Below are 25,303 nucleotides of genomic sequence, written 5' to 3'. Positions count from 1 at the left end.
GGAGCAGGAAAGGTTATCCAAGAAGACTCGACCCCAATGACATTACTTTAACTAGAGATACGCCCTAATTGGTTGACACAGTGTTCTCACAGTGTTGTGCTTGGGTTCAGAATCTTCAAATTAGTATTTTCATAAAGATTATAGTTATGAACAGATTCCAGAACTAAATTTACACTGCTATGTCCGGTACCAAAGCTGTAGTGGATTTGTCTGATTTTGTCTTAAAGGGACTATAACATATTTCAATATTTCCCCCTAAATGTTCCAGCAATGTCCTAATGTGTAGAATGAGCCCAGACCTATTCACCACAACTGCCTCTAAAATCCTGCACGGTCACTCAAAAAGTTGTTACTTTGGGTCTGAAGTGCCGTCATGCACCAGCTTAATATAGACCTGCAGTTACGCGCAAGACCTGAGGTGGCAGGAGTGAGTATAAAAATGACCAGCTTGCATCTAGTCCCTTTAAATTACCAAACAAAGCTGATGGCAACATTGGGCCTCACATATAATGCAATAATTCTACTGTAATAAAGAAAGATGAAAACACACTATGCCCACTCTTGTGATTATGCAATTCCAAAGCCCCTTCAAACCCCTTATCCTGGACCAGTTCAATCACTGACTCACATTACGACAGGACGTTTTTCTCCTCTAGACTCTAGACCTGCATTGCGAAGGTTTGTGTTGAGAAAAGCTGTTCCGTATATATCCAATCTAAAAGAGACCTATAGAGTATACAGGGGGACATGGACACACAGCGGCCCACGACAGTGATCGTTTCTTCACTGTCAGGACAACACGGCCTTATTTATGTGGCTCTCATTGAGAAACATATGCGTGTGCGGCTGCGGGAGGGATGATGTACGCCGTGCCAGCCTGTGCTCCTTCTCCACATTCATCAGACCGAGAGGGGAGAAGAGCACATCACTTACCTTTATAGGGTCATCTGACAGCACTGTACAGCACCCCGCCATCAGAAAACACCCTCAGCATTTGGGGTGCAGAAGGGAGGGTTGTGGCAAGGAACATGTCTTGTACAAATAGTGTCACCCATGAGCTGGTATACTGGCAGCCTCTGATCCGATATTTAGTCAAAGAGATTGTGAACGATAGTAGGTTTCATTTTAATTTTATAATGCCTACTGATCATGGCCCACCAAGACAAATATTAGAGATGCACCGATCCAGCTTTTTGATGCCGATACTGTGTTTTGAGTATCTGCCGACACCTGATATTTACCGACACCACTTTCTTAAAAGTGGTTGAAAAACTTAATTGACTCTTATCACCATCAATAAAGTCAATGATCAGTTATTATAAACTCTTGGATAAACATTTAACAAGGATCACTAGACTTTTCTACACTAAATATCCTTGGGTATGTGACAGGCTTTAGGTTACATAAATATAAACAACTCACATGAAGTGATCTGATCATTACAAATATGTTCAGATCAGTTATTTCTTAAACTAAAATACAAACACTTGGCTTCAACAGTGATCAATTTTATAGTTTCTGTCCCAGTCTTAGTTAGTTTTCGTTATAACGTTAGTTTTAGCATACTAATGCTAACCGTGGCATTTTGCGCGGCGATCAAAAATGCTTGCTGAGGTTGAATCTAACTCGGCGATTCCCCTGGTTCTTAGCTTTCCAATGCTATGCAGCATGTCCATAGTCACATAGATTTATGTGGTAAAAGTTGTGTTTTTAAGGCGTTGAGAGCCAAAACTGGTATCGGATCATTATCGGATATTTGTAGTCAATACCTGTTATCGTATTTTTTTTCAATATCGGCTCCCATACCCGATACCAGAATTGGATCGGTGCATCCCTAATAAATATCAGAAGAGAAAAGACATAAGTATAGATACATTTCAAATTATAGTCATCACATTTTTTTTTTACTTTTAAGATACAGTAGAAAGTGACATTTGAGCCCATGTATAAGTGATCATTCTATAGCCAAATATTCACATTTTGTTAAATGGGCCAAAAGAGGTTTGTTTAAGTTGGTGATTTAGATTGTGATGCGGTTAAATTATGTGTGTACTTTTTTGTAATTAAAGATACAAAATGTGGAATGATCCAAATATCTTGTCTTTTCTATTACCATAACATCCAAAAAGTTTAAATAACTTTTCTATTGGTTCTTATGCAATTAATATAGCATTTGAATGAATATATGTTAATAGAACATAGCAATAGTAATGTGAAAAAACAAGCAAACATTGACTGAAGAGAGTAGGATGCTCCCGCGGCACAATGCCACTCCGAACAGGCCCCCTACATCTGTTTGGTGTGTTTCTGTCTGGCCCTATTATCTTCGAACATGAAACGAGCACTCAGGTAGACGCTGTACACATCCTCCTTAACAAGATCTGTCCCTTAAGACCCACTATGCAAAACAATGGCCTCCTCCACCTCCTCGCATTAACATGAAAGCGTATGTGATTAGCCTGTGCATAAAAACCTAGACGCTGTCTATCATACCGGTACTGAGCAATAAGGCAGTGGAGGTGTCAGTGAGTGTGAGTGATTGACTCTGTAATCAAAAACACCGAACGGCTCAATTTCAAATCAGCATCAACAACACCACGGAATAATTCTCATGTCATTAGCCAAAACGGCAAACATTCGCAGCCACACGCGCTCGTCGTAAGCAGCCTGAGGGATCAGCAGGTGACTGATTGAGAAGCGTCTTACCTTTGTGCGATGTCAACATGGTATCTGCGGATAAAAGAGAAAGAACAATGTTCAAAGCTGACAGGTTGTACAAAAGACACAATATAAAATGGAGGAGTTGACAGCAGTGGCAGCAGTGGTTCGCTGTGAGGAAGAGTCACCCGAGAGGATGAGCAGACAAGAGGGGGTTGTACAAGACCGGGGGGGGTCTGTCATGTCACTTGTAACACTACACAAACGCTGAATATACAAGGAAACCGCAAGTGCTGAATAGATATAAAAATATATGCATATTGTGACGTTTGTTTATTCATTCGTAAACACTTTGGGTTCTTGCAAGGAAAATAAAACAGCACACCTTAGCATTCATTAATGTGATGTTTGTCCATTTGTATTTTGTGAAATGGTGAGACTTGGATACAAGTTTGGTTCCTCTTGTTCAGGTATGTTTTGTAAAATAACATATATATATATATACTAGCTGAGACCCGGCCTTCGGCCGGGCCTCGCTAGTCTCCACATTTGATATTCAGAGATTGTGAGTGACTACAAAGAAATGGCCAACCCGTCACACAGTTCAGCTGTAGGCCAGTGGTTCCCAACCCATTCCAAAAACTATGGCCACTACAAATGAGTAAAAGAATGAAGGCTCAAAAAATTTTCAAACAAACTGCAATTGGAGTGTTTGATGCACCCGTGCTCCTCTCTTATAAAGTACGACAATATTTTCGCTAAACTTGGGGAACAGGATTCAAGAGACAGTGGGGTTCAGCTTTAACAGTTTGGGTCACGGTGCAGGACCCGTGGTTTGGTCCATCACGGTAGTGTACAATAAAAAAAAAGAATGAGTAGGTTTTGAACTGAAATAGCCTAATGATCGTTATTAGACAGTATTTATAACCTTACAATAAAATTGGCAATGCGTTCAAAGCTGATTTAGAATCAAATGTACCTCTGGGCTCACAATACGTGAAAGCAAAATAGGAAACAAAAGGTACAGCAGCAAAGAAAAAAAAAAAAAGGAAAAAAAACTACGCAGTGCAGGCCATGCACTCGTTAAGTGGTTTCATTTTCGCTTTGACTCACACGGAGGAGAAAGCAGTCGGAGCAGCGCGTTGGATTAGAGGCTCGTGTTTGAGCAGGTTTTGGGCACGCTCGCACACGCACACACATACACACACGGCCACACACACACACATCGCCCTGGTTGGATGCGCGCACACGCACGGCAGTCAGATCTCGTGCACTCGCGTTTGGGTGACAGCGGGTTGTCCTCGGACAGCAGCACCGCGGTCCATATGGACCCGTGGCCAATGCCCGCGGGCGGTGGGACCGTCACGTGGGGGCCGGCCACGGATGTCCACGCTATGGTCCACGCACACACTCAGTGCTGTCGCCAGGCTTCCTGGTGTTCCGAAACGGTCTCCCATCCCAGTCCTAACCAGGCCCTTCCCTGCTTAGCTTCGGAGGAACGGTCTCCCATCCCAGTTCTAACCAGGCACTTCCCTGCTTAGCTTCAAAGTCGGTATGGGAAATAAACATGGCGGCGCCCAGGCGGCGGCCATTGAGATAGCGTTTTCTATAATAGATATATATATATATATATATATATATATATATATATATCTCCAACTAACCACACTTTTGAGGATGAAGAAGTTAAAATACTAGCGAGGGCCTATTACGGCCTACTGAGCTGAAGTAAATGATTGTCCTTTGTTATTACTAATGGATCATCTCAGCCCTCTGTCTCAGCAGCATAGCATAACAAAGAGTTGCTATTGAGTGATACGGTACACAACTTGAATAGTTGGGTGTTGGCAGCTTTGACTCCCTCCTCCTGGGAGTGGCCTGAGTCTTATATAAGACCGGCTTGGGTACAACGTCACAGTTTAACTACAAGAAGGAGCTTCTGTGAAGAGAAGCGTAAAAGTCTCAACTCAACCATACCCAGTCCAGTTAATGATTTAAGCTTCACTACAATGAGAGTTATATATTTAGAACATGTGAGTCCACGGATATCGGTGATGCCAGCTCTTGATCTTTCCATCAAACAATAACAATAAAGTGTGGACAGTGAATACATACATTGTCCCTATTGAAGTGCTTTGTGACACATGTCCGTGAAAAGTGATGTACAAAGTAGTGCTGGCCAAAAAACGCTTGGCAGCTTGTATTGCTGAAGCTGTTTGCTTGCCTCTGTCGGTAACACTATTCTTCAGAAAGTCCTGCTTTTAAAGTGATACAAAAACAGGCGTGGCTGGACCAAATGTAAGGAGCACCATCTATAGCAAATAGTGGCAAAATTTCTCTGACTGAATGAAATAAAAACATTGGCAGTAGAGCCGCAGGTGACTGAGTTGGCCCCGCCCACTGAAGCTGAACTGAAGCACAGAACCGCATTACAAAGAAAATGACTCTTATTTAATTGGCCTATGATTGATTTGATCATTCAAACATCAATATTAGGCTGCAAATAATAAAACCGCCACACGACTGTTTGAAACTTCTCTTGCACACATGATTGTGTTGGTGCTTCAGTCCTGTTTATGAGAAGGCACAATAATAAAGTTTGACCACAAGAGGTCAGTGTTCCCACAGAATGAAACAGCTCAGAGACTTCGAACCTTACCAGACTTTTGTTGCCAGGAAAGCCTTGAAGTGTTACAAGTCTTCACTCGCCCATCACTAGTGCAAAGATATTCCCTTCCCCTCCCTTTCAAGATTGACATGAGCTGAATTCTTTAAATCACTCATCTCCATCCATCTGAAACAATATATTCTTTTAACAAATAACTTACAGACAGCAAACAGTAGGAAACAAGGAAACCTTTGCCTATTCAGTTGTTATATCTTTCAAAACAACACTTTGTACAATTCACCTTGAGGCATATTCACTCAGACCGAAGTAGTGTCCATAACAACCCACAAAGCTGTCAATGTTTTTTGCTAAAAGTACAAAGATCATCCTATAACTGACAAAATACATATGAAAAACCCAACCCATGCTTTGCCTTTTTCTTTACAGCCACAACAACCTACTAAAGGGACACTTACAAAAATGAAAAATCCCCCCCATTTCTTCTTATTGTCCTCATCAAATATTCACCAGTCCAGCATTCCCTAGATCCCAAGCATTTCGTTTCATTTCACGGCCTCGTCAAACTTCCTTTATCTGTGCTTTGTCCAAATTTTGCCTGGACTGGCCAAGTGCCGGCGAGCCCCAAATGTCCAAGAAAAGCGGAGGGAAATAATTGAATCATGGGTGGATTTGTGGCGTGCTGGCCAGTGGAAGCGATAATCCACAGCTTTGCCTAATTGCCAGAGTAAAGATGGCGTCCGTTGTGTGTGGAGGTGCGGGCATTCATCAAGGCGCCGGAGCGTGCAGCGAGGGATTGGGACTGGGGGATGACTTCTTTGTTTTGCGAGGTGTTTCTATGAGTTTAAGCAAATATTGGTCATCTGCCTATTACATGGTCTGATTGCGCCCGTCCATAAGCTCCAAATGTCTTAATCTGAGTGGAGTCAGGGCTTCAAATAATTAGCTAAAGAAGCACTCTCACAGCTCAGCGTAGCCGGCCTTATCGCGAAAAGTAATCCATGGTCCATTTCCTTTTCACCCCACAAGGCTTACAGTGTTCTGCCATTATTATGGGATAGGAGGATAGCCCAGGGACTGAGGAGGTATTAGCGAGCATGTCACGGCTACTGGCGCAAAGCTCTCTTTCTCCGTAAGCACTATGGTACATTGTAATTCACAATAAAAATGTACACTATAAATAGTCCTTTCCAGGCACTTCAGGTTATATTTACTTGAAGAGGTAATACTTATTTCTCAGTGACATTCAATGTAGGTTATTTACTATCTACTTTCAAGTCTCCCTTTGAGCCACCTACTCTGATGTTTACATGCCTATAGTCAAGTTTTGCCAATACTTCCCACCTCTGACCGTCTATTACTTATTTTGTCTACCCTAATGATCGTATGTCCATGATTCTTGATGGAAATGAAATATGCCAAATGCATCTTTACATACTAGAACGTAATGCTGTTTCATCTGGAATACATTTATTTCACTTTTCAGGGGAGTACTGCCCCAAGAAGAGAACACATTGCACACATTTTTAGTGGTAGGGGAAATCGAAGCACAGGGGGGAAACTAAACACGGGGAGAATGTCCAAACTCCACACAGAAACGACCCACATGGTGAACTGGGATCGAACCTGTGGCCTTTTTGCAGTGTGTTGCAGAGCACTAGCCGCTGCGCCGCAGTGCTGTTTTTTTTCTTAGGAAATGGAAGTAGCGCGGAATAATCTGAGGCAAATGCCAGCTGCAATTCTGCTAATGTTGAATGTTCAAGATGTTCTTTGTTCAAACCAAGACACATTCATGTTAGGTTTGTGTTCGGATTTTCATAATGCCAACTTCTGACAGGGCAAACTTTAAATGCAGACCTATTTTAAGTCTGCTATAGCTTTGAAATTGCCACATGCATTGAAATACAGAATAAATTGTACGTCTGCGAAAAGATAATAGACCGGTCGGACTTGAACAACTGCAACTCTTGATCTGAGAACCACCATTTATGAGAAATAATCATTACTGGAGCTTGCGCTCAGCGGGCAGAGACTTAACTCTGCCACCCATCGCTCTTCAAAGTTGCTGCATTTGGACTAAAAAGTTGGAATAGTTTAAAACGGCGGAAAACTATTCCAACCAAGCTTGGCAATAGCACAATTAAAACTAATGAATAAAGAGAACATTGTTTCAGATAAAGAAATCAGTTAAGAAGTTTCTCTCTAATTACAATGGCACACTTTGCACAAAGACATCATTCAGTGTTCTCTGACAGCCCTTTGTGCTTTCTGCACAGGCTGTGCAATTGATTATGTTCATTTAGCAATGGAGTAATGGATCCTTAAAAGGAATCTACCAAAGGTTTAATTAAATTTAAAGTGGGCAGACATAATTGAGGCTTAAAAACTAAATTTGGATTTCTCATCATTGATATTTTACATTTTAAAATGGGAAATAATGTAAAGTGAGGAAAAGACAGGTCAAGATTCTGGGTTTGTCTGGACAGAAACGCAGTAACCAGCAGCTTTGATGCCGTCATGATAAACTTACTTTGAGTGCGGAACTCAGAATGGGTCCAGTGATGAGTTATAGGCTTCAGAAATGTGGAGAACAGTTTTGTGTTCCCTCTATTGCACAACAAAATCAATGAAATACAGATCAGAGCTCTTTAAAGCTCATGCCCCTAGAGGCCAGAAGCGCCACTGCAGGTGTCGTATAGGTATATATATTGTATATATATGTATATATTAATTGTCCGTGAAAGTAAATACTACGCTGACAGAAAAGTAAAAGGGAGAGAGGGATATTGCACATCCAATTACACAAGATCTTTTTTCACTCAAAATTGGCTGTAAATACTGTATAAGTGGCGCTCGTCCGCAGTTAGCTTTACCCATTAGCCTGTTAGCTTCTTCTTCATGATTCCATTAGTGTGTGGAAGTCAAGTTGCAAGCATGGTTTTCTGGCCAGAGACACCAGGGGAAGATGAAAGACCCCCCAATCATCCCATTAACACTTGTATTACCCCCAGAGGGACGACGAAAAGGATTTATTAAGGTAAACAAGTTATTAAGCATTGCTTTATCAGTAGAAGAAGAAATGATCAACGTAAACAGGATTACTCAAAATACTTCTCCAGGTAGTTTTTGGACGAGTAAACAACAAAAGCACTATTAGATTGGTTTGAGCAGAAGAGTTTAGACTTGTGAACCCAAATGCATTACAAAAGTTTATTATTGACTAATAGATAAAGAAACAAGGTCTAGTGTATTTTCCCTTGTGTGTACACTGTCTCCAACAGAAGAATAGTGGCCTGTTTTAACCAACTCCAGTGCAGAATTGAGACTTTTGTCCTGAGCTGCACTCTTAAGCACAGATGTTTTTTGTTTTTTTTGTTCTTCAGTAAAGAAGAAGTACAGACAAAATGAAAAATGACGATCTAGCTGGAGATTCATTTCACTCTATTGCTCTCACATGACAAATTACAAAACAGGTGCCAAAGAGAGAAATGTGCTGCGTTGCATAAGTTGGCAAACATTTAATATCATGATTGTCAGTTCTTTATTCTTCCAAACTTTTGTGCACAGTTTGGCACATTCAGTCTCATCTATCTCATGTGAGCATTAATATATAGTAGGACACAAAAAGAGAGCCAAGCCTCAGTTTGATTGAACATCCCTGTTGTGACCAATGAGCTGCTCTCTGAGTGATAATGGATGTCTAAAGGAAGCATTAGTAGATTACACAATGAATAATAGCTTTAACTTGATACTAATGAAAAGTTGGACCTGCGCAAAATGATGCTGGTATTTTGCCCATATTGTGCATTTGGACATAGATTAGAATTGTTGTTGGTGTCTTGAAGATGTTAAGTCCAGCCTTTAAGTTTTCATGTTCAAAGTTTGAAAATCAACCTGAATGACTGAGAATCTGATGATGCAACTCTAAAAATAGAAAAGTAAGCACAGCAGTGCAACTACTAGGTAAACAGCTGGTTCACTCTATAGCTATAGTTATTCTATTCCATAAAACACAATTTATATTAAATTTACATCATTTATTTGAGCTGAAACAACCATCCTTCAATGTATAATATAGCCTTCAATAAAATGTGGGTGGAATGGTGAATTATTATTATCTTTTTTCTGGTATAGTTGGTGATTATTTCAAACAGATTTTGTTCACTATATAACATGGTGTTATTTAGAAAATTGGGTCACACTTTATTTTACACTACCTTGATACATTGAACCAAACTAAATTTAGTGCATTACAATGTGCTTTGTAACTCTAATAACTTGTACCTATGTAGCACATACACAAAGGAATAATGTGTATTTGTACTTTGCAGGTACATAATGAAATAAAGCACAAGACCCTTATGGTTAGGGCTTAAGGTTAGGGTTAGCGTCTTATGTCTTAATACATTATGTATCTGCAAAGCACAACAATGATTCTATTGTGTACGTAGCACATAGGTACAAGTCATTACACATTGTTGCACTTCACATTACATTGTACTAAATTTGGCAATGTATATGTATCAATGTATCAAGGGTCGTGTAAAATAAAGTGTTTCCGAAAATCCTATATTCATCCAAACTTTAACATCAATGTTTCCCATTCATGACTTCCAGTACGACAGATTGGAAATTGCCTGTGTCCCTTTCTCCCCATCAAAACAAACCTCCACTGCCTCCTATATGTGGCAACTTTTGGTTATCAAAGCTATAGTATCACATCTGAGGCTCTGGTTGAACAGAAGAATAATGTGTGGAAGATATATGCAAATTTGCAATATTAGGTTCATCTGCATCGTCAAGAAATGTGCGAAAAATGGGGAATAATGTGGGGGGGGGGGGGGGGGAATGGTTGTAAATTGGGTAACAAATGGTGAGAAATGGGGGGAAATAGGGAAAATACGAGTGACAAATACAAATATAAGGGGAAAAAAACATTGAGAAAACGCAGAACAACAGCATCAAAACTAAGATCTAAAGATAGAAGATGTGTTTTTTATCGTCCCTGCTATCGATGCTTTCCTTTTTTCGATACTGGTCGTACCTAAACCTTTTTTCCGACACCAAACTAGCATCGTTTAACGGTACCTAGCCCTATTGATGATTGATATTGTAGTTACATGTGTCAGAATTCCTTACATTGCAAATTGTGTTCAAGACAGAGGGTCTATGTTGTGGCCCGCTTCAAGCTAATGGTTCCAGCCAACATTAGACATTGATAACAAAGATCAACACAAACAGCATGCACGCCGACACAAAAAGTTCTAAGCACCTCCTTTTGCTCTAATTAGTACAAATCATCCTTGTATCTATTAAGGAAAACCCCCTTTTGAACTTTTTTGCTACATTATACATCATGACGTGATTGAATTAGACTGCTATTGGAAACCTGTCTCGCGTTGGCCTTTTAAAGTTGTGGCCTCGCAGCGCTCCTCTCCTGGGACCGCTTTTAATTACAGCCCGAAATTGTCTTCGATTTTTATCCCCGTCATGAAGTGCGGAGAATCCTTACAGCTAATCATCGCTTCATCAAGATAAATGAAAAGCATATCATTACTGGGGGAAGAGCCACGATTGGGCGCGCACGAGGCGTCAGCGCCAACCGCACGTTTATATGTATGTTGTGCCAAATGCAGCTGTTTGCACGCCATTAATCACTATTGATATATCATCTCTGTAATGTAATTAGGAGGAATCCGCGCACTCCAGCTATTCGGCGCTAAATCACACTCCTTGGTGGACACTGACAGCTCATCAGTTATACTTATGAACTCCTGAGAGAGGAGACGCCGTGATGCAGCGAGATCGCAGGCAGTTTTGACGACTGACCTCATGTTATTGCCGCAAGATGGACTGGCAGCGCCGTCCGTGCAACAGCCGCATAAATCAAACAAAATGTGTTTTTTTTTTGGCGTCTACGGTTTGCAGTAAATTTATGCCAGGTGTGCGTTAGTGTGCGTGAGTAATGTCAATCGCATGCTTTCGTGGACGACTTTAAGAGGGACTGTTTTGTTTAAAAACTTGCAAATCACCCATTCTTGGTTTGGGAATCAGGAACTGTTAAAGACATTTTCTATAACAGAATAATAATCATTACAAGAGCTGCCAATTTTGCCACTTAAAGGCCTTTTATCTGATTTCATTGTCTGTAATGTTTCAATTGTTAGTTGTGTCAAAGCTGTTTTTTAACTTTCCTAAACACATTTCTGACATCCCAACTTTTCCCAGTGATGAGTTTATAAGCTTTAATGTTACTACGGTTATCTTCCATGTGGCACAGCTGTTGTGCTATGAGCCTGCGCCACTTGTGAGAGGGCGTCGCTTATAAAAGGAGAGAGGACTGAGGCGTGGTTTATTACAAGCAGTAGTGAGAGCGGTGCTCCGATGGCAGCCTCACATTCATTTCTCGTTTACATCATGTGTTCTTCTTTTAACATTATAGGCTCTCACAGGTCAAACTAAAAACTTTATTAAGGCGAGACACTGCAGTTGAATAGGGGAAAAAAATAAATGTAAGGATATCGATTTGAAACTTTTGCTGATCATTACTGATATAAATATGAGAAAAAAATGTTGCAATTTTTCAGCCATTTTATGTTTTCATAAAAAATAAGGCATTTTGTGCATGAAAATGGCCAAAATAGCCTATATTTGGGGGCAACAAGATCTAAATAATGGATTGAGCCAGATTAAAATGTATGATTTTATTTTATTGACATATTAGAAACTAAGATTTTCAGAGGGGATTTTGGATATTTTTGTTTAGTTTTTCAATAAACTAATCATAAGTGAAAAAATCTATAAAAACTCAAATTCCACCTTGTTTTTTTTGGGTTTAAAGCTGAATAAATCAGGCTGGGAATTAGATATTACAAATATCCCTCTGAAAAGTCTGAAGTCTGTATGAGCCACTATAAGGGCTCACCCGCTGCCCGAGTGAGGCCTTATCCTCATTTTGAGAAAACAAGCCCTGGAGTTTTATACCGAGTGCCGTATAAAACCACCACTCTTCCGTATTTTGCGGTTCCCAGAAGGAAAAATACCATATTTGAATTATAGCGCCATCACGGGGACCCTTCACAGGACATGTAAAATCTGTCAATATTTGTGAATGACTACCCGTGTTAAATACTCCTCCTCACTCACGGACAAAACATCGTAAAATAGACATCATAAGGGGTAAGTTTTGTCATTTTTTTGTAAAGGGAGTAAACTAGACAAAAATCTCCGCTTCGACCACTGTGTGAATAATCAATACTTTCACAGGCCTACTTTCTCGCCTTAATCCCATCATGACCTCATCAAGGTCCGTGTCCCGAGGGGAAAGAGATGTAGCTACAGCCGGTCCCGCTGAAGCGCGGGGCGGCACTCGCTCGGCCGTAATTGCGCTAACGTGACCAAAATAAAACCACATGTTCACCCCGACAACCCCTCCCCCTTCTCCCTCGCCCCATAGTCGGATGTACATAACATCGCCATTGGCCATAAGTGTTTCTCCACCCCACGTACTTCCTACTTAGCGTCTGGAGTTTCAAGATCTGAAAGAGCACTGCGACTAAGCGCAAAGTGTTCTGCTACAGTCTAGGGCTGAAACGACTAATCGATTAATCGACGATTAATCGATTATTGAAAGAGTCGACAACTATTTTAGTAATCGATTAATCGTTTTCTTGCTCACACAGACTAAAATGGAGCAGAAATGACCAAAAAAAAGTAGTATTTTTGATGAAAACCTACTTTGATTTTATATTTAGGGTCTGTAGTGGTTTGTACAATGTAAATTTCATGAATAGAGCCTTCAAAACACATTTCCCTTTAGTTAATTCCATCAGCACTTCCTTAAACAGCGCAACTTAAGTTATAATGTGATAAAAAAAAAAAAAATGAACAAATTTGTTTTTTTACTACACCATTAACAGCCAAGTGATTAATCGATTAATCGTAAAAATGAACGATAGATTAATCGATTACAAAATAATCGTTAGTTGCAGCCCTACTACAGTCTGCATTTAGAAACACAAGATCGGGCTCACTGTCACAATAATGCAAACAACTGCTTGTCTGCTGGTTAAGAGATATTTGATACAGGGCCTTTAACAGATCTGATGTGACAAGGGATGCAAATGAAGTTCACCTTGTTTAGTCTGGGCATGATCCAGTCTTTTTGCCCTTTTGTGTATAATTTACAAAAAAATGAGCTAAGTCATACAGACATCAATGTGCTTTCAGAGGTTTAAAGTACTGAAGTGACAAATTATTAAGCATTCCAAAAGGCTGCTTGGTAATGTAACTGCGCTGTCAAGTATCCATTTCACTTCATCCACTTAGCATTTGCAGACATTTCTTCAAACAATACAGTAATGGTATTAAGTAAATAAAATGTTTTCCATTTAATGAAGCACACTCTAATCAGAGACATCACATCAACATTAATCTAATTCAGAAGAAAAGGTGGAAAAACGTGCGTAATGAGCTGTCAGTGGAGAGAGAGCACAGACACAGGGGTGCAGCTGAATTAGCCAAGCCCGGCGCATGCTCACGTGTGCTCACCGGCACGGGCAGAGCTGCCTGCCTGCTCATTACGCACTAATGAGTTGTCTATTAATGAAAATGGAAAGCATTTATTTTGCAGCACAAAGGGTTCAGCTGGATTAATTACTGCACTACAGCAGCAAAATGAAAACAGAAAGTGCAGCATCACTCTTGTGTGGCACATTAAGCAACTGTTATCAAGGCCTGCTGAATGCAACTGCAACCACACAGTCAGGGAGCGCACAGTGATCTAATGTATGGAAGGAGTTTGAGATATGTGTGCATAAAGCAAATTTGATTTATTAAAAAATATATATAAAAATATTTATATTTATGCTATCTGAATAGAAGTCCTGGTAGTCGCCGCCTAAACTATACTGAACCAAGTGGGCAGGACCATAGAGATTTTGTGTCACACATGAATAGGGCTGGGTACCGTTAAATGATACCAGTGTGGCTAAAAAAAAATCTGTGTTGAAAGAAACAGATACGGAAAAATAAATGATATCTGTAGAGACCAAGTTTTGATGCCTGGTGGGTCCAGGGACAGCATTTAAGGAAGTTACTTGGTTTCAGCTCAAATAAATGAAACAAATGTAAAATATACTTATTTATTTTATTTTTTTTGGGTGGGGGTTGTTTTTTTTGCTATTACAAAAAATGATGGAGGAAGCCACTGCATTAAATTGCAAGTTGTGGTCTAAACTCGTTCCTAGCTTTTCGGAATTTGTAGCATCCCAATTCTTCAGTTCATTTCGCAACTTGCAGGGTCACTTTTCAGGATCACTTTCACAGAAGCACCAGAAAACTCGCCTTCAAATTCGAATTCTGATTCAAGTTCATCTAATTGAAACAAATGCTTTAAATGACAGTAGATGCCCAGTGTTTTTCCCAGAATTAAAATGTACAATTTTACAAAAAAATAAACAAAAATACAATACACTAAAGGATCTACCCCCCCACTAGAAACAAAAATAAAAATAAATCAGGTATTGGACGTTTAACATTATTGTTCTGCTTTCTGGTTCAAGATGACAAATATATAAGGCATCAGAAAAAGTATTTAAGCACTGGCTTTTTGTCTGTGAAAAGTGCGATACAAATAAAGCTTACTTACGTACTTAATTACTACTAAAGTGTCGTTCAGGTATCGGCATTGTAAAGCAAGTATCGGTAAAGTATCGGTAAAAACTAAAACGCTCCCAAACCCTAAATATAATTCTCATTTAGTTTCATGTAATGATGGAAATAATAATAATAATAATAATAAAGGAGGATTGTGGTAACATTAAGTATGGTGCTATTGTGTGACTAAGCTATTAACCTAAGTTCCATTGCTGTTGGTTGTTTTTTTGTTTTTTTCGGCCTCTATAAGGACATTGTTGCCCTTAAGCAGAAAAATAGCAGATTATTTTTGCCATATCAATTCATAACATTCCGATTTGCAGAATGTAAAAACAAAGAGACTATAGTTATACTATAGTCATTTCAGTCGTCCTTTTAGTGAAGTCACATCATGTAATCGTGAGTGTTGTTGGAAGAGGCCACTGAATTCCGGAGTCCCCACAGAGCGGTCCTTGGAGAGGTCCAGCCTGGTGCAGCCCATTGGAGGTCTGGCGGCCTCGGCTCATGGCTTAGATATATTAGAGTTTGGCGCGACAGGTCATCTGGCTTCATGTGTGGCCAAAGAGACAACATGGGAGCAGCTTGATCTGAGCCAGAGTCTGGGGGAACACGTGGGGGGGGGAGAGATCTTTCTTTGGATCAGGCACTAGCACACTGAAGGCAGCCGTGTGCGTACTTCAATAAACATAAATAAGAACATAAAGCGCCAGTCTGGGGAAAGGGCAGACAAATTACAGGAAACGTTATGTATAATACGAGATAAAGATGTCTTTTGTCCAGGGCACCAGACTGGGCATTGAGACGCGCCGTTGTAAAGATCTAGAGATAAGAGAGATGCTTTCAAAATTTAACATTCAAATCAATTTAGTTAGATCCAATAACTGTCCAAACATCAGAGTGGATCATGTCTGTCTTTTCTTCGCCGGCCCTCGTCCGTCTGCCTGACAAAAGCCTGAGAGGAAGTCAGGTGAATAAACATGACAGCCTCTGCTTTATTTATCCTCTCCTCCGGACGGAGCTCCTCCAAAATGACAGGCCTTTGAAATGACCTTCACTGAGGACGCCGCTCCATCATGGCTGCCACCTGGAGATCACAAAGAGCTTCATCCTTCTCAACATCAGCTCTTGTCACTGGTCACGTGCCCCCGCACTGGCAACCGCAAGGTTTTCCTTCGGTGGGTATTTTATTCTTTGCATTAAAAATGAAAAAAAAAATAAAAAATCGCCCCCGCAGAACACCCGCACAAGGGAAGGGGCATTTTCATTCACTGACCTGGTCGTGGTAAGCAACGTACTTAACCACAGTTTCCCCTGGGGCAGACTAGGGCTGGGCGATATTGACAAAAATCATTATCTCGACACAATAATGAAGCAATACGTTTTTAAACCATCAGAAATATACAAAAATGTGCTTTTGAGACGACACATCAAGTATGTTTTATTTGTATTTTTAGCAGCAGTTCAACCTCTTAAAGGGACCAAATAGATTTTAAAATAATGTATTTCCCTCCCCCTACATGTTCCAGCAATGTCCTAAGGTGTAGAATGAGCCCAGACCTTTTCCCCACAACTGCCTCTGAAATCCTGCACTGTCACTCACAAAGTTGTTACTTTGTGTCCGAATTGCCGTCATGCACGAGCTTAATATAGAAGGTGCAGTTAAACGGATGACCTGAGGTGGCGGTAGTGAGTAGAAAATGGCCAGCTTGCATCTTTAACCCTCAACTGTAATCCTCAACTTACAGAGAAAATGTTTTCCAATTTGACATTACCCAAATCTAAAAGCTTCTTGGGGGAAAAAAGCGACAAAAGAGCGACAAAAACATAGTAAAAAAACAAACCAAAAAGTGTCAAAAATGCAACAAAAGAGTGACAAAAAAAGGGACGAAAAAACGATGTAAAAGTGACATATACACAACAAGGCGACAACAAAAACACCAAAACACTACGAAAATACGACAAAAAAATTGGTCGGTCTTGGCTTTCAAATGAAGCGCTACACTGGTCTATAAGCTGTAAGCTCCAGTCAAGAAGCTTTTAGATTTGGGTAAAGCCGAACTGGAGAAAATGCACTTGTTTAAAGCAGGAGGATATACTTGATATTGTAAATGTGCATATCCTTCAAACAACAATTTTGATACTATCTTGTAAACAATATATTGCCCACCTCTACCCGCCATAAGCCAAAATCCTCATTTTCCCATGTACTGATTTAAGTTACGGAGAAGAACATATAAATTCAAATACTTTTTTTTTCTTGCTGTGAGGCCAGATCATTAATCACTGCACCACAGAGACAAAGAAGGAAGGTTTCTGTGATGGCATTGTTTGGCAGTAGCGTAGGAGGCTTCTTTTACTAACTTTTGGAATAAATTGTACATCTAAGAATACTAATGAATGATTCACCTCATAAGTGCAGGAGTAATTTTCCACGACACTGAAATGTAAAGGAGACATTGCAGAACTTGACTACTCGTTCATTATCATGCACTGTACAGACCCAAAAAACAAAAAACACAGATCAGTCTAAACATGAAAGAAATGTGATACAAAACAAACAAACATAAAAACAAACAAACAAAAAAAGGTTGAATTTCTAATCTATCCGTCACAATGTGAAGTTTGGTGAATGCAGCAGTTTGTGGATGCTCTGGAGCGCACCACGAGGAAAGCAAACATCCAGAGAAGCGCCGCGGGGCCATGACAGAGCTGCAGCGCCTGTTACCTGAATGTCTAATTCAGCACCAAGGACAGCTCCTCGGGCTGGAGAGGAAAAGGAGGAGATATTATTGACTGCTGTAACATGTAGGTCCTCTCTGCGTCACATCAAACTTCATAGAGTTTCATGGAGAGCTTCACATGAGGACAGTTCACAGAAAACATCGAGAACTCCCACAGTTTAAAGACCTTGATATCCATGTCTGTAGCAGTTCTGTTACACATTTCATACAAGGAAAACCAGAGGGAGGACGTTTTGTTTCTCTTTTTGTTCCACCTTTGATAAGCCACACATAAAGCAGTATCACATCTGAATAAGACTGGTCAAATAAGATCGAAATGGGCAACCCCTTAAGAGATTAGTATTTACTGTATACAAAACACTGGGGCAGTGATGTCGCAGTGCCATCATTTGAAAGGAACATTTACTGCTTATCGCAAAATGTGTCCTGAGAGTTTTAACATAAATTATCATAAAACGTTGCCATCATCTGCATAAAAGAGATACAACAAGTGCATGTATTTTTTATTGAGTAAATCAGCCCTTTTGTACTTGACCCATTCTTCAATGGAGAGCAGTGGGCGACAGTCTCGCGGTGCCCGAGGCGAGAGGCAAGAGTGCTATATACAGTTCTGCCGAAATATTTCACATCTCTCCTCCTGCGCTAACTTCCTTTAAAAAAGTAGAAACAAAAACATTTTAGATGTTGCATTTATCAATATTCAACAGTTCTCTTCCCATTTCTGAGGGCAAACAATAGCAACACCTGCACTCTGAAAACATTTATTAGCACTTTATTAAATCCTAAAACACTTGAAAGCTTCCCCACAGTGTCTTGTGAAAACTCATTGTGTTCGCAGCATTAAAAACTGCGCCAGCGCTCAGAGCACAAGGCGAGGCTTTTAAGCAAATGGTATTTTGTGTAAACTAACATGCCAATATGAAGTCAGTTCAATAATAGCTGAAAGCCATTACAACCTTGTCATTAACAGAGTTTCTGGAAATCCAATTAGCCCCCTCGTATCGCTCACGGCAACAGGCTGAGAAAGTGTGAATAAAGAAAGAGCTGGAAAGATTCAGATTGGTGCTTAAAATGGGAAGACACAGATCTCCCTCAACCACGAGGAAATGTAGTTCTAATATTCTACCAGCTGTCTCTCTAAGCAAATGTTCAAAGCTGCGGTTTAGCCATCTCAGTGGGACATATTCAGAGGGTTCAGGGCTGGAATGTTGTGCTGTGGTTGCCAACTTAAAACACGCACATGCAGGATAATTCCATTGATCACAAAGCTGTCTCAGCACCATAGAATACTCCCAGATATGTACTCCTGACCGTGACTGTTGAATATTTTCTTTATGAATCCAAAACAAATAAGACTAAGTTGTTTTGTATGTTTTTTTGTGTGTAAAAAGGGAATCAATTCTGCTGCTAAATGTACGTGAAGCAAATCCAAAAAAGCTAACTTCAATCTTTAAAAAAGGAGTGTTTTTTTTTAACCTCTTACCACCCGCTTTAACCATGCACATTTTCTCCTGTTCAGCTTTACCCAAATCTAGATGCTTCTTGACTGGAGTTCACAGCCTGATAGGCCAGTGCATCCATTGAAAGCTAAGACCTACAAAACTGATCTGAACGGATCTTTTTCCTCATGTTGTTGCCCCATTGTCGTCACTTTTTTCACGGTCATTTTCATCTCATTTTCACTTCTTGTTGCTCTTTTTATGACGTTTTTGACATAATTTGGCCACTTTTTTTTGTTACTTTTTTGCTGCACTTTCATTGCTTTTTGTCACTTGTTCTTTGGTGGCTCTTTTTTCTTGTGCTTTCATCGCTTTTATGTTGCGTGTCATCCTCGTTTTCTCCTCATTTTTGCACCATTTTCATAAAGCTTTTATATTTGGGTAATGTCAAACTAGAGAAAAATGTGCTTGCTGTAGGTGGGAGTTAAGAGGTTAAGGCTTTGAAAACTCTATTATTTCATTATTACATATAGATACAGTGCATGTATGTGTTTTTTTCTTTTACATTGCTCTGTGGGGTGTGCTTGGCTGCCTCTGTTCTCCCACAGTAGCTCTTACGCAGCAGACAGAGGGTAATGAGGAGGCAAATATGATTAAAATCATCTCCTCAGGCTGCCGTGGACCTGCCATTAAACCAGCGGACACTGCTCACGCCTAATCCATCACTCTGCAGCTCCCAGTGCGAGCAGCAGAGGAGCCACTGTTGGTGCTACAGCGGCCTCAAACCTCCAGCCTTCTCGCTCCGAACAAAGGTAACTCTCCATGAGGGGCACTCTTTATTAAAGATCTGCCACTAAAGTCCTCTCCACAGGTCTGCTGCCGCTGCAATGGAGAAGAACTGGGACAAAAGCACGCTCGGGTGACTTTACACAGTGGTTCTATACAATTACTGTAATGCTCACACTTTTTTGTTGTATGATTTAAAAGCATCAGATAATGTCTATATGTATACATAGTAGGTATAAAACAAACACAAAAACACAAATAAATATATATACAGAGTAGGTATAAAATAAACACTCTCCTCATTTCAGCAAAAAATGTCAGGGTTTCCAACAGGCCAGAGGGAAGGTCACACTGTGTGAGTAATTGGGGGGGGGTGGGAGAGGCCGATGTCAGTCCACGCAAGGGCAATAGTAGCGTACTGTTTATGAAGTAAATAAATATCAATGACTGCGGTGTACTCTGAGGAGCTTGTCTTGTTAGGCTTGTTAAGCGGAATGCATGTACAAAAATGGACAGATGAAGAGGTGGAATTAGAGTTTAGGGCAGGGTTGCCAGGTCTGGGCAGCCAAACCCGGCAAAAAATATATCTGAAAAACCACGGAAAACCCACAGACATACGGCATGGCTGAAATTGAACAGAGCCCATGTGCTCCTGCGATGATGAGAAACCGGCTTTCTCCCCCCCCTTATTGAAAAAGCAGCTCACAGAGCCGAATTAGTGATTTGGCCAAAAATAAGACAGAAATAGCAAATTTTACATTGAAAACAACAAGGCAAAAAAACGCAGACAGTTTTTTTCACCTGCGGAATGGCTTGAAAAATACTCAATCCCGTGGTTTAACAAGGGCTTAGGGTTAGATTTAGGGTGAGCAAATCACAAAGCCTATTTATAGGAGAGTTTACAGCCGCGTGATGCCTCATTTGAAAGCCAAGACCTTCTCGTACACACTTACATCACTTTAGCCGTTCCTAACCCTAATCACAACCTTTACCCCTAACCCTAAACCTAACCCTCCCTGATATCAGGGGGCACGGCAGGTAGCAGGTTAAAAAGTGTGTGGAACAGAGCGTTGCGTGCATTTGACTGAGCTTTACTCACACATACATGTCTTTTGTCTGTCGATTCAACACAACGCAAAATCACACATATTTTCTGAATATTCCGGTAGCTCTGTTAAAACATAATAATAATAATTCACCTCAGTATTCATTATGTAATGCTGGATGACTCAAGAGTGCAGATTTGTATCAGAAGCGTTACCCTGCTAGACCTCACACTAACATTAGGCTAAGTGTGATAGTGCAGTCATTTAATGCAGTGCACCCTCTCAATGACTGTAGGGACAGAGAGATGAGAGCCAGATAAATACCCGATCTTAATGTTTGATGACAGTGAAAGATTCTCTCATCTCCTCGGGACCAGACTATCAGCAAATATATGCAGCACACACAGAAGCATATGGGCCTGCCGCAGACACACTGCAGCCGCCAGTTACAATTTAATCATTTCACTCAAGCATTGCATTGCCTGTCCAACCGAGCATATCTCGCCATCTCCTCTCGCATCTCTCTCTCTCTCTCTCTGTGCGCACTTGGAAGAGAATTTCAATTTCACGTGTGCGCTTATACCACCGTCAGTCCCTCTACATTTGGGAGAGCACTGTCTGTACTTCCTGATGCTGTTTCCATAGCGATGTGACAGAACGTTACCCCGGCGCTGATGGATTGGAAACTCGCGTAGCGCCCGCGATGACACGCAGATCAACTCCGCTGACAGCGCTGATAACTTTCTCCTCGTGAGTCGGCCAGATTCTGCAACCATTTCCAATATCCCCTGGCTTTGTAAACAGGTTGCTGGGACCGTACCGGTGTCGGGTATGTCACACTTCGATGCAAATGGAAGTACATCGAGTGAGTCGGAAATGAAATTCAAAATGCAGCGTTAAAGACTTTCTTAGCGGGGGGGAAGAAAGGCATAGACAGACACAGACAGATGCATAGATATATTCAAGCATTAACACAAAATCCGCATTTCATTTACCGAGGGTTTGTTCAAAACGAGTTGAAATGATAAATTCGGTAGAACAAGCCCACAAAAAGAGCAATTTTTGTCAGCAGTTATTTTCCAATGTGCTTGGTCTTCCTTCTTTGTCATCCTTCGACTACCAGATTCTGAAATACGTAAGTAACCCTGTCCTCAAGAACAAGGGCAGTATTTCATGTTTTTTACTGGATTTGAAAAGGCAAATGTTAAGAATCAACCATTTATGAGCATATTCAGGTTTAAAGGGAAGAAATGGTGTAAAATTTGAAAGTAAACAATCAAATTCCTCTCCTCTTTAACTAAAAAGGCCGTCCTAGTTTGCAAAATGAGTAGCACAGGAAAAGAACTTTCAAAAGTTAACAGTCAAGCTCCTCCCCCCTCTCTCCTGATTGGACCTGACAGCCCGGTTCACAGGAAAAGCTTGTCTCATTGGTCAAAGTGGTATCCCGCGGATTCTGATTAGTTGCTGAAATCAGCAATGGGGGTGACTTAAGAAAAAATATTACTATTTAATATCACTTGTGTTACCTTAAAGGCACCCGCGTAGAATTTTACTTATAAATAAAATTTAAATACTGGCATTTATTTTATGATAGATCATTTCATCATTGGAAAAATACCTACATATGTACAAACAAACATGTGTTTTTGCTGTGAGCGGGTCAGGTTATCTAAGACATGACTGTATTTTTACCGGGAGTGGGTACGTCTCCAGCTCGTCTCCATGGAGATGTGACAAAAGTTAGTAGAATTTGAGATTAAAACAGGTCCTCATCCAAATCCATTCTTTGATTATTCCCTGCAGCAATAGTATTTTTCTGTGTCGAGCTGTTCAATAGGAGCATGTTTTGCACTAATGGCAACAGTATAGTGTCCCTTTAAATTTCAGACCCAGGCAGTCAATTATACACAATCTATACATTTTTTGAAACATTCAAGTTACAGACTATCACTTTAAATCTTTCAGACCGCAAATTCAGGTCCCAACTCAATCCTGGGACAGATCAGAATTTGAAGTACCATCATTCATAACTGCAGCTGTTTCAAGTATTCAGTATTCACCCGCAGCACTGTCCTCAACTCAAACGCTGCCCGCGACCTATTGAATCTTTATTTCATTATTTCATTGGTAAAAACTATCACTCCAACATTTCAAGCCAAACTTGATGCCGCGGGCGCTAATTGGGAGGCCTCCACTTCTCTCCGTCTGTTCCTTTTGAAGTGCTAATGGGCTGAAGGCGTGTGTAATTTCTAGTAGACCTAGATACAGTAGCTGGTTGCGGAAGGGGGGGTTGAGGGGAAGGGGTGGGGGGCACACACCTGGGCACGCTGGATAAGGCGCTGGTACTTTAGAGGGGGGGGGGGGGGCTGTCCTGAAGGCACCAGGCTCACGCGTCCTCGCTATCTGCCGCCCGATAAAGGAGCAGATGTGGCGGCGAAGCGGGAGAAGTGATAATACCGAAAGCATGACCAAGATTACTCGGCGTGCGCGACACCGGAGAGGGATATGTTTAAGTCACCCCAGTTGATTAGAGCCAGAGAGAGAGAGGAGTAAGCAAGAATCCTCGGAGGTAACATGTGCAAGGTGTAAGGTGCATGTATGCGAGAACCCCTGGAACACTTTCCCCACTATATAAAGTATTGATATGCTCCGAGAAAAGAAGTCAAACTGCGTGATGTACCTGCAGCACTAAGTATGTGAGTGCTTGTGTAAGTTCCGGGAGTCTCCAAAGAACTTTTCTGGGACTGTGTTATTTGATTTGAGTTGAGGATGTTTTTTCCACTCATCTGAGAAGGTTTTTTTTTAAGCTCACCTCTTCATCCTCTGGTCAGAACGCAAGTTCACCATCACCAAGGGATGCACCAATCTGATACTGGACACAATATCTGGTATCGGCTTCAAATATCAGAAAATGAACCAATACCAGTTTTGGCTCTCAACTGCTTTAAGAACAATTTTTACCGACAAAACCTCAGTGAATATGGACATGCTGTATACCATTTTGTAGCTAGGAACCTGGTTAGGCTGTTGTTTATATTGTTCGGCTGTCGTTTATATTGTTTATATTAATGTAGCCTAAAATCCTGTCATGAAGCCAAGGATATGAAAAGTCCATTGGTCCTTGTTAAATGTTTTACATTAGTTTAGTAGCCTAATAGATAGGCTATAACTTTATCTCTAACCGAAAAGATAACACTTCATTGATCTTATTAAAATGGAGAAAAGAGGACCATTCACCTTTTAACTGAGAGAAAGACACTTTGGTCAAGTCTCTAGGTATTGGTTAATATTGGATATCGGCAGATACTCAAACCTCAGTATCGGTATCGGAAGCAAAAAAAGCTGACCTCACCCTGTTGCTGTTTACCCAATGAGCTCAAACAAAACAGTCCAGATAATTATTTTTGAAAACCTTCGCCATGATGGGCGAAGGGGAAGGGGATTGTTCAGGTATAGTGGTTATAAACAATGGTTGTAGTTTCTGTGGCAACAACACTATGAGAAAAATCTCGGTGAGTGAAAGTTTCCAACCTCATTCACCTACAAAACTTATTTTTTTCCTACAAATAATCATGTCCATTGTTCATCCTGGATGAAAGTGCTGTCTCTCCTTTGTAATCAGGCCCACTTATCTGGCAACCGTCCCCTCCAGCTTGTACCTTTAAATGTTAATAACTGTTATAATGGCAGTAATAAAACGGAGCTTGACTTTCCCTTAGAGTGTACTCATAAGCTTTACCAACCCATTAAACCATAATAAAAGAAGAAGAAAAAAAACATTGCCCCAAGTCCCGAAGTGGAGATAGTTTTGTTAGCAAACGACGAAAAGTATAAACCAATGCAAGCTAGGGAGACGGTTTTCGGTAACAGAAAAGACAATCACAAAATAAACTTCAAATGCTGAGATTAGTTATCGGCAATCGTTTTCGAAAAATAATGGGAAACATAAATTCTCAACCAGCTCTCAATGCAAAACAACAAATTCTTCTATCTGTTCTGCTTCGCAAATAATAACACACAGACAGTATTGCACCCGGGTGGCAATTGTACTTCGTGGGCTGTTTGTCAGCTTAAGTGCTTCCCCGGAACAAAAGTCGAAGAAACACATCCATTTTCAAAACTTTCCACCAATTTATCGCTATAAGAGACATCTCCAGCGATAAAAAATAAGTTCACAGTACAACAGTTCGTGCCAAAAAAACCTGAAAAACAATGAACGGGCGGCGGTGCTGGAGCTCGTTGTGGCTGCTCGGCTCGTTTGAGAGCGCGGGGAAGGTGGCGTTATGTAGGTGGCTAAGAGGATGGATGGGAGCCTTGGTGTCCTCTAAAGTCCCCTGTACGGGCCAAAGC

General features: G+C 40.7%; 1 protein-coding gene and 1 long non-coding RNA gene across 2 annotated transcripts in view; one reads left to right on the top strand and one right to left on the bottom strand.

The window, feature by feature from the left end:
* The window catches only part of LOC306964487, a 409,045-nt gene that overhangs the window by 75,719 nt on the left and 308,023 nt on the right, over window positions 1-25,303 (top strand). The window lies entirely within an intron of this gene.
* LOC306964466 (cadherin-4-like) overlaps window positions 1-25,303 on the bottom strand; it is a 302,824-nt gene that overhangs the window by 165,369 nt on the left and 112,152 nt on the right. The window contains exon 3 of the mRNA XM_079558468.1: window positions 2,707-2,730. Coding sequence (XP_079414594.1) covers window positions 2,707-2,730 — 24 coding nt within the window. The remainder of the gene's footprint in view (window positions 1-2,706; window positions 2,731-25,303) is intronic.

The sequence above is a fragment of the Gobius niger genome, assembly GCF_951799975.1.
Source record: "Gobius niger genome assembly, chromosome: 6".
In the NCBI taxonomy this organism is placed as follows: Eukaryota; Metazoa; Chordata; class Actinopteri; order Gobiiformes; family Gobiidae; genus Gobius; species Gobius niger.
Note: the sequence above shows the minus strand (reverse complement) of the source record. Positions and strands in the feature narration are given on the sequence as shown.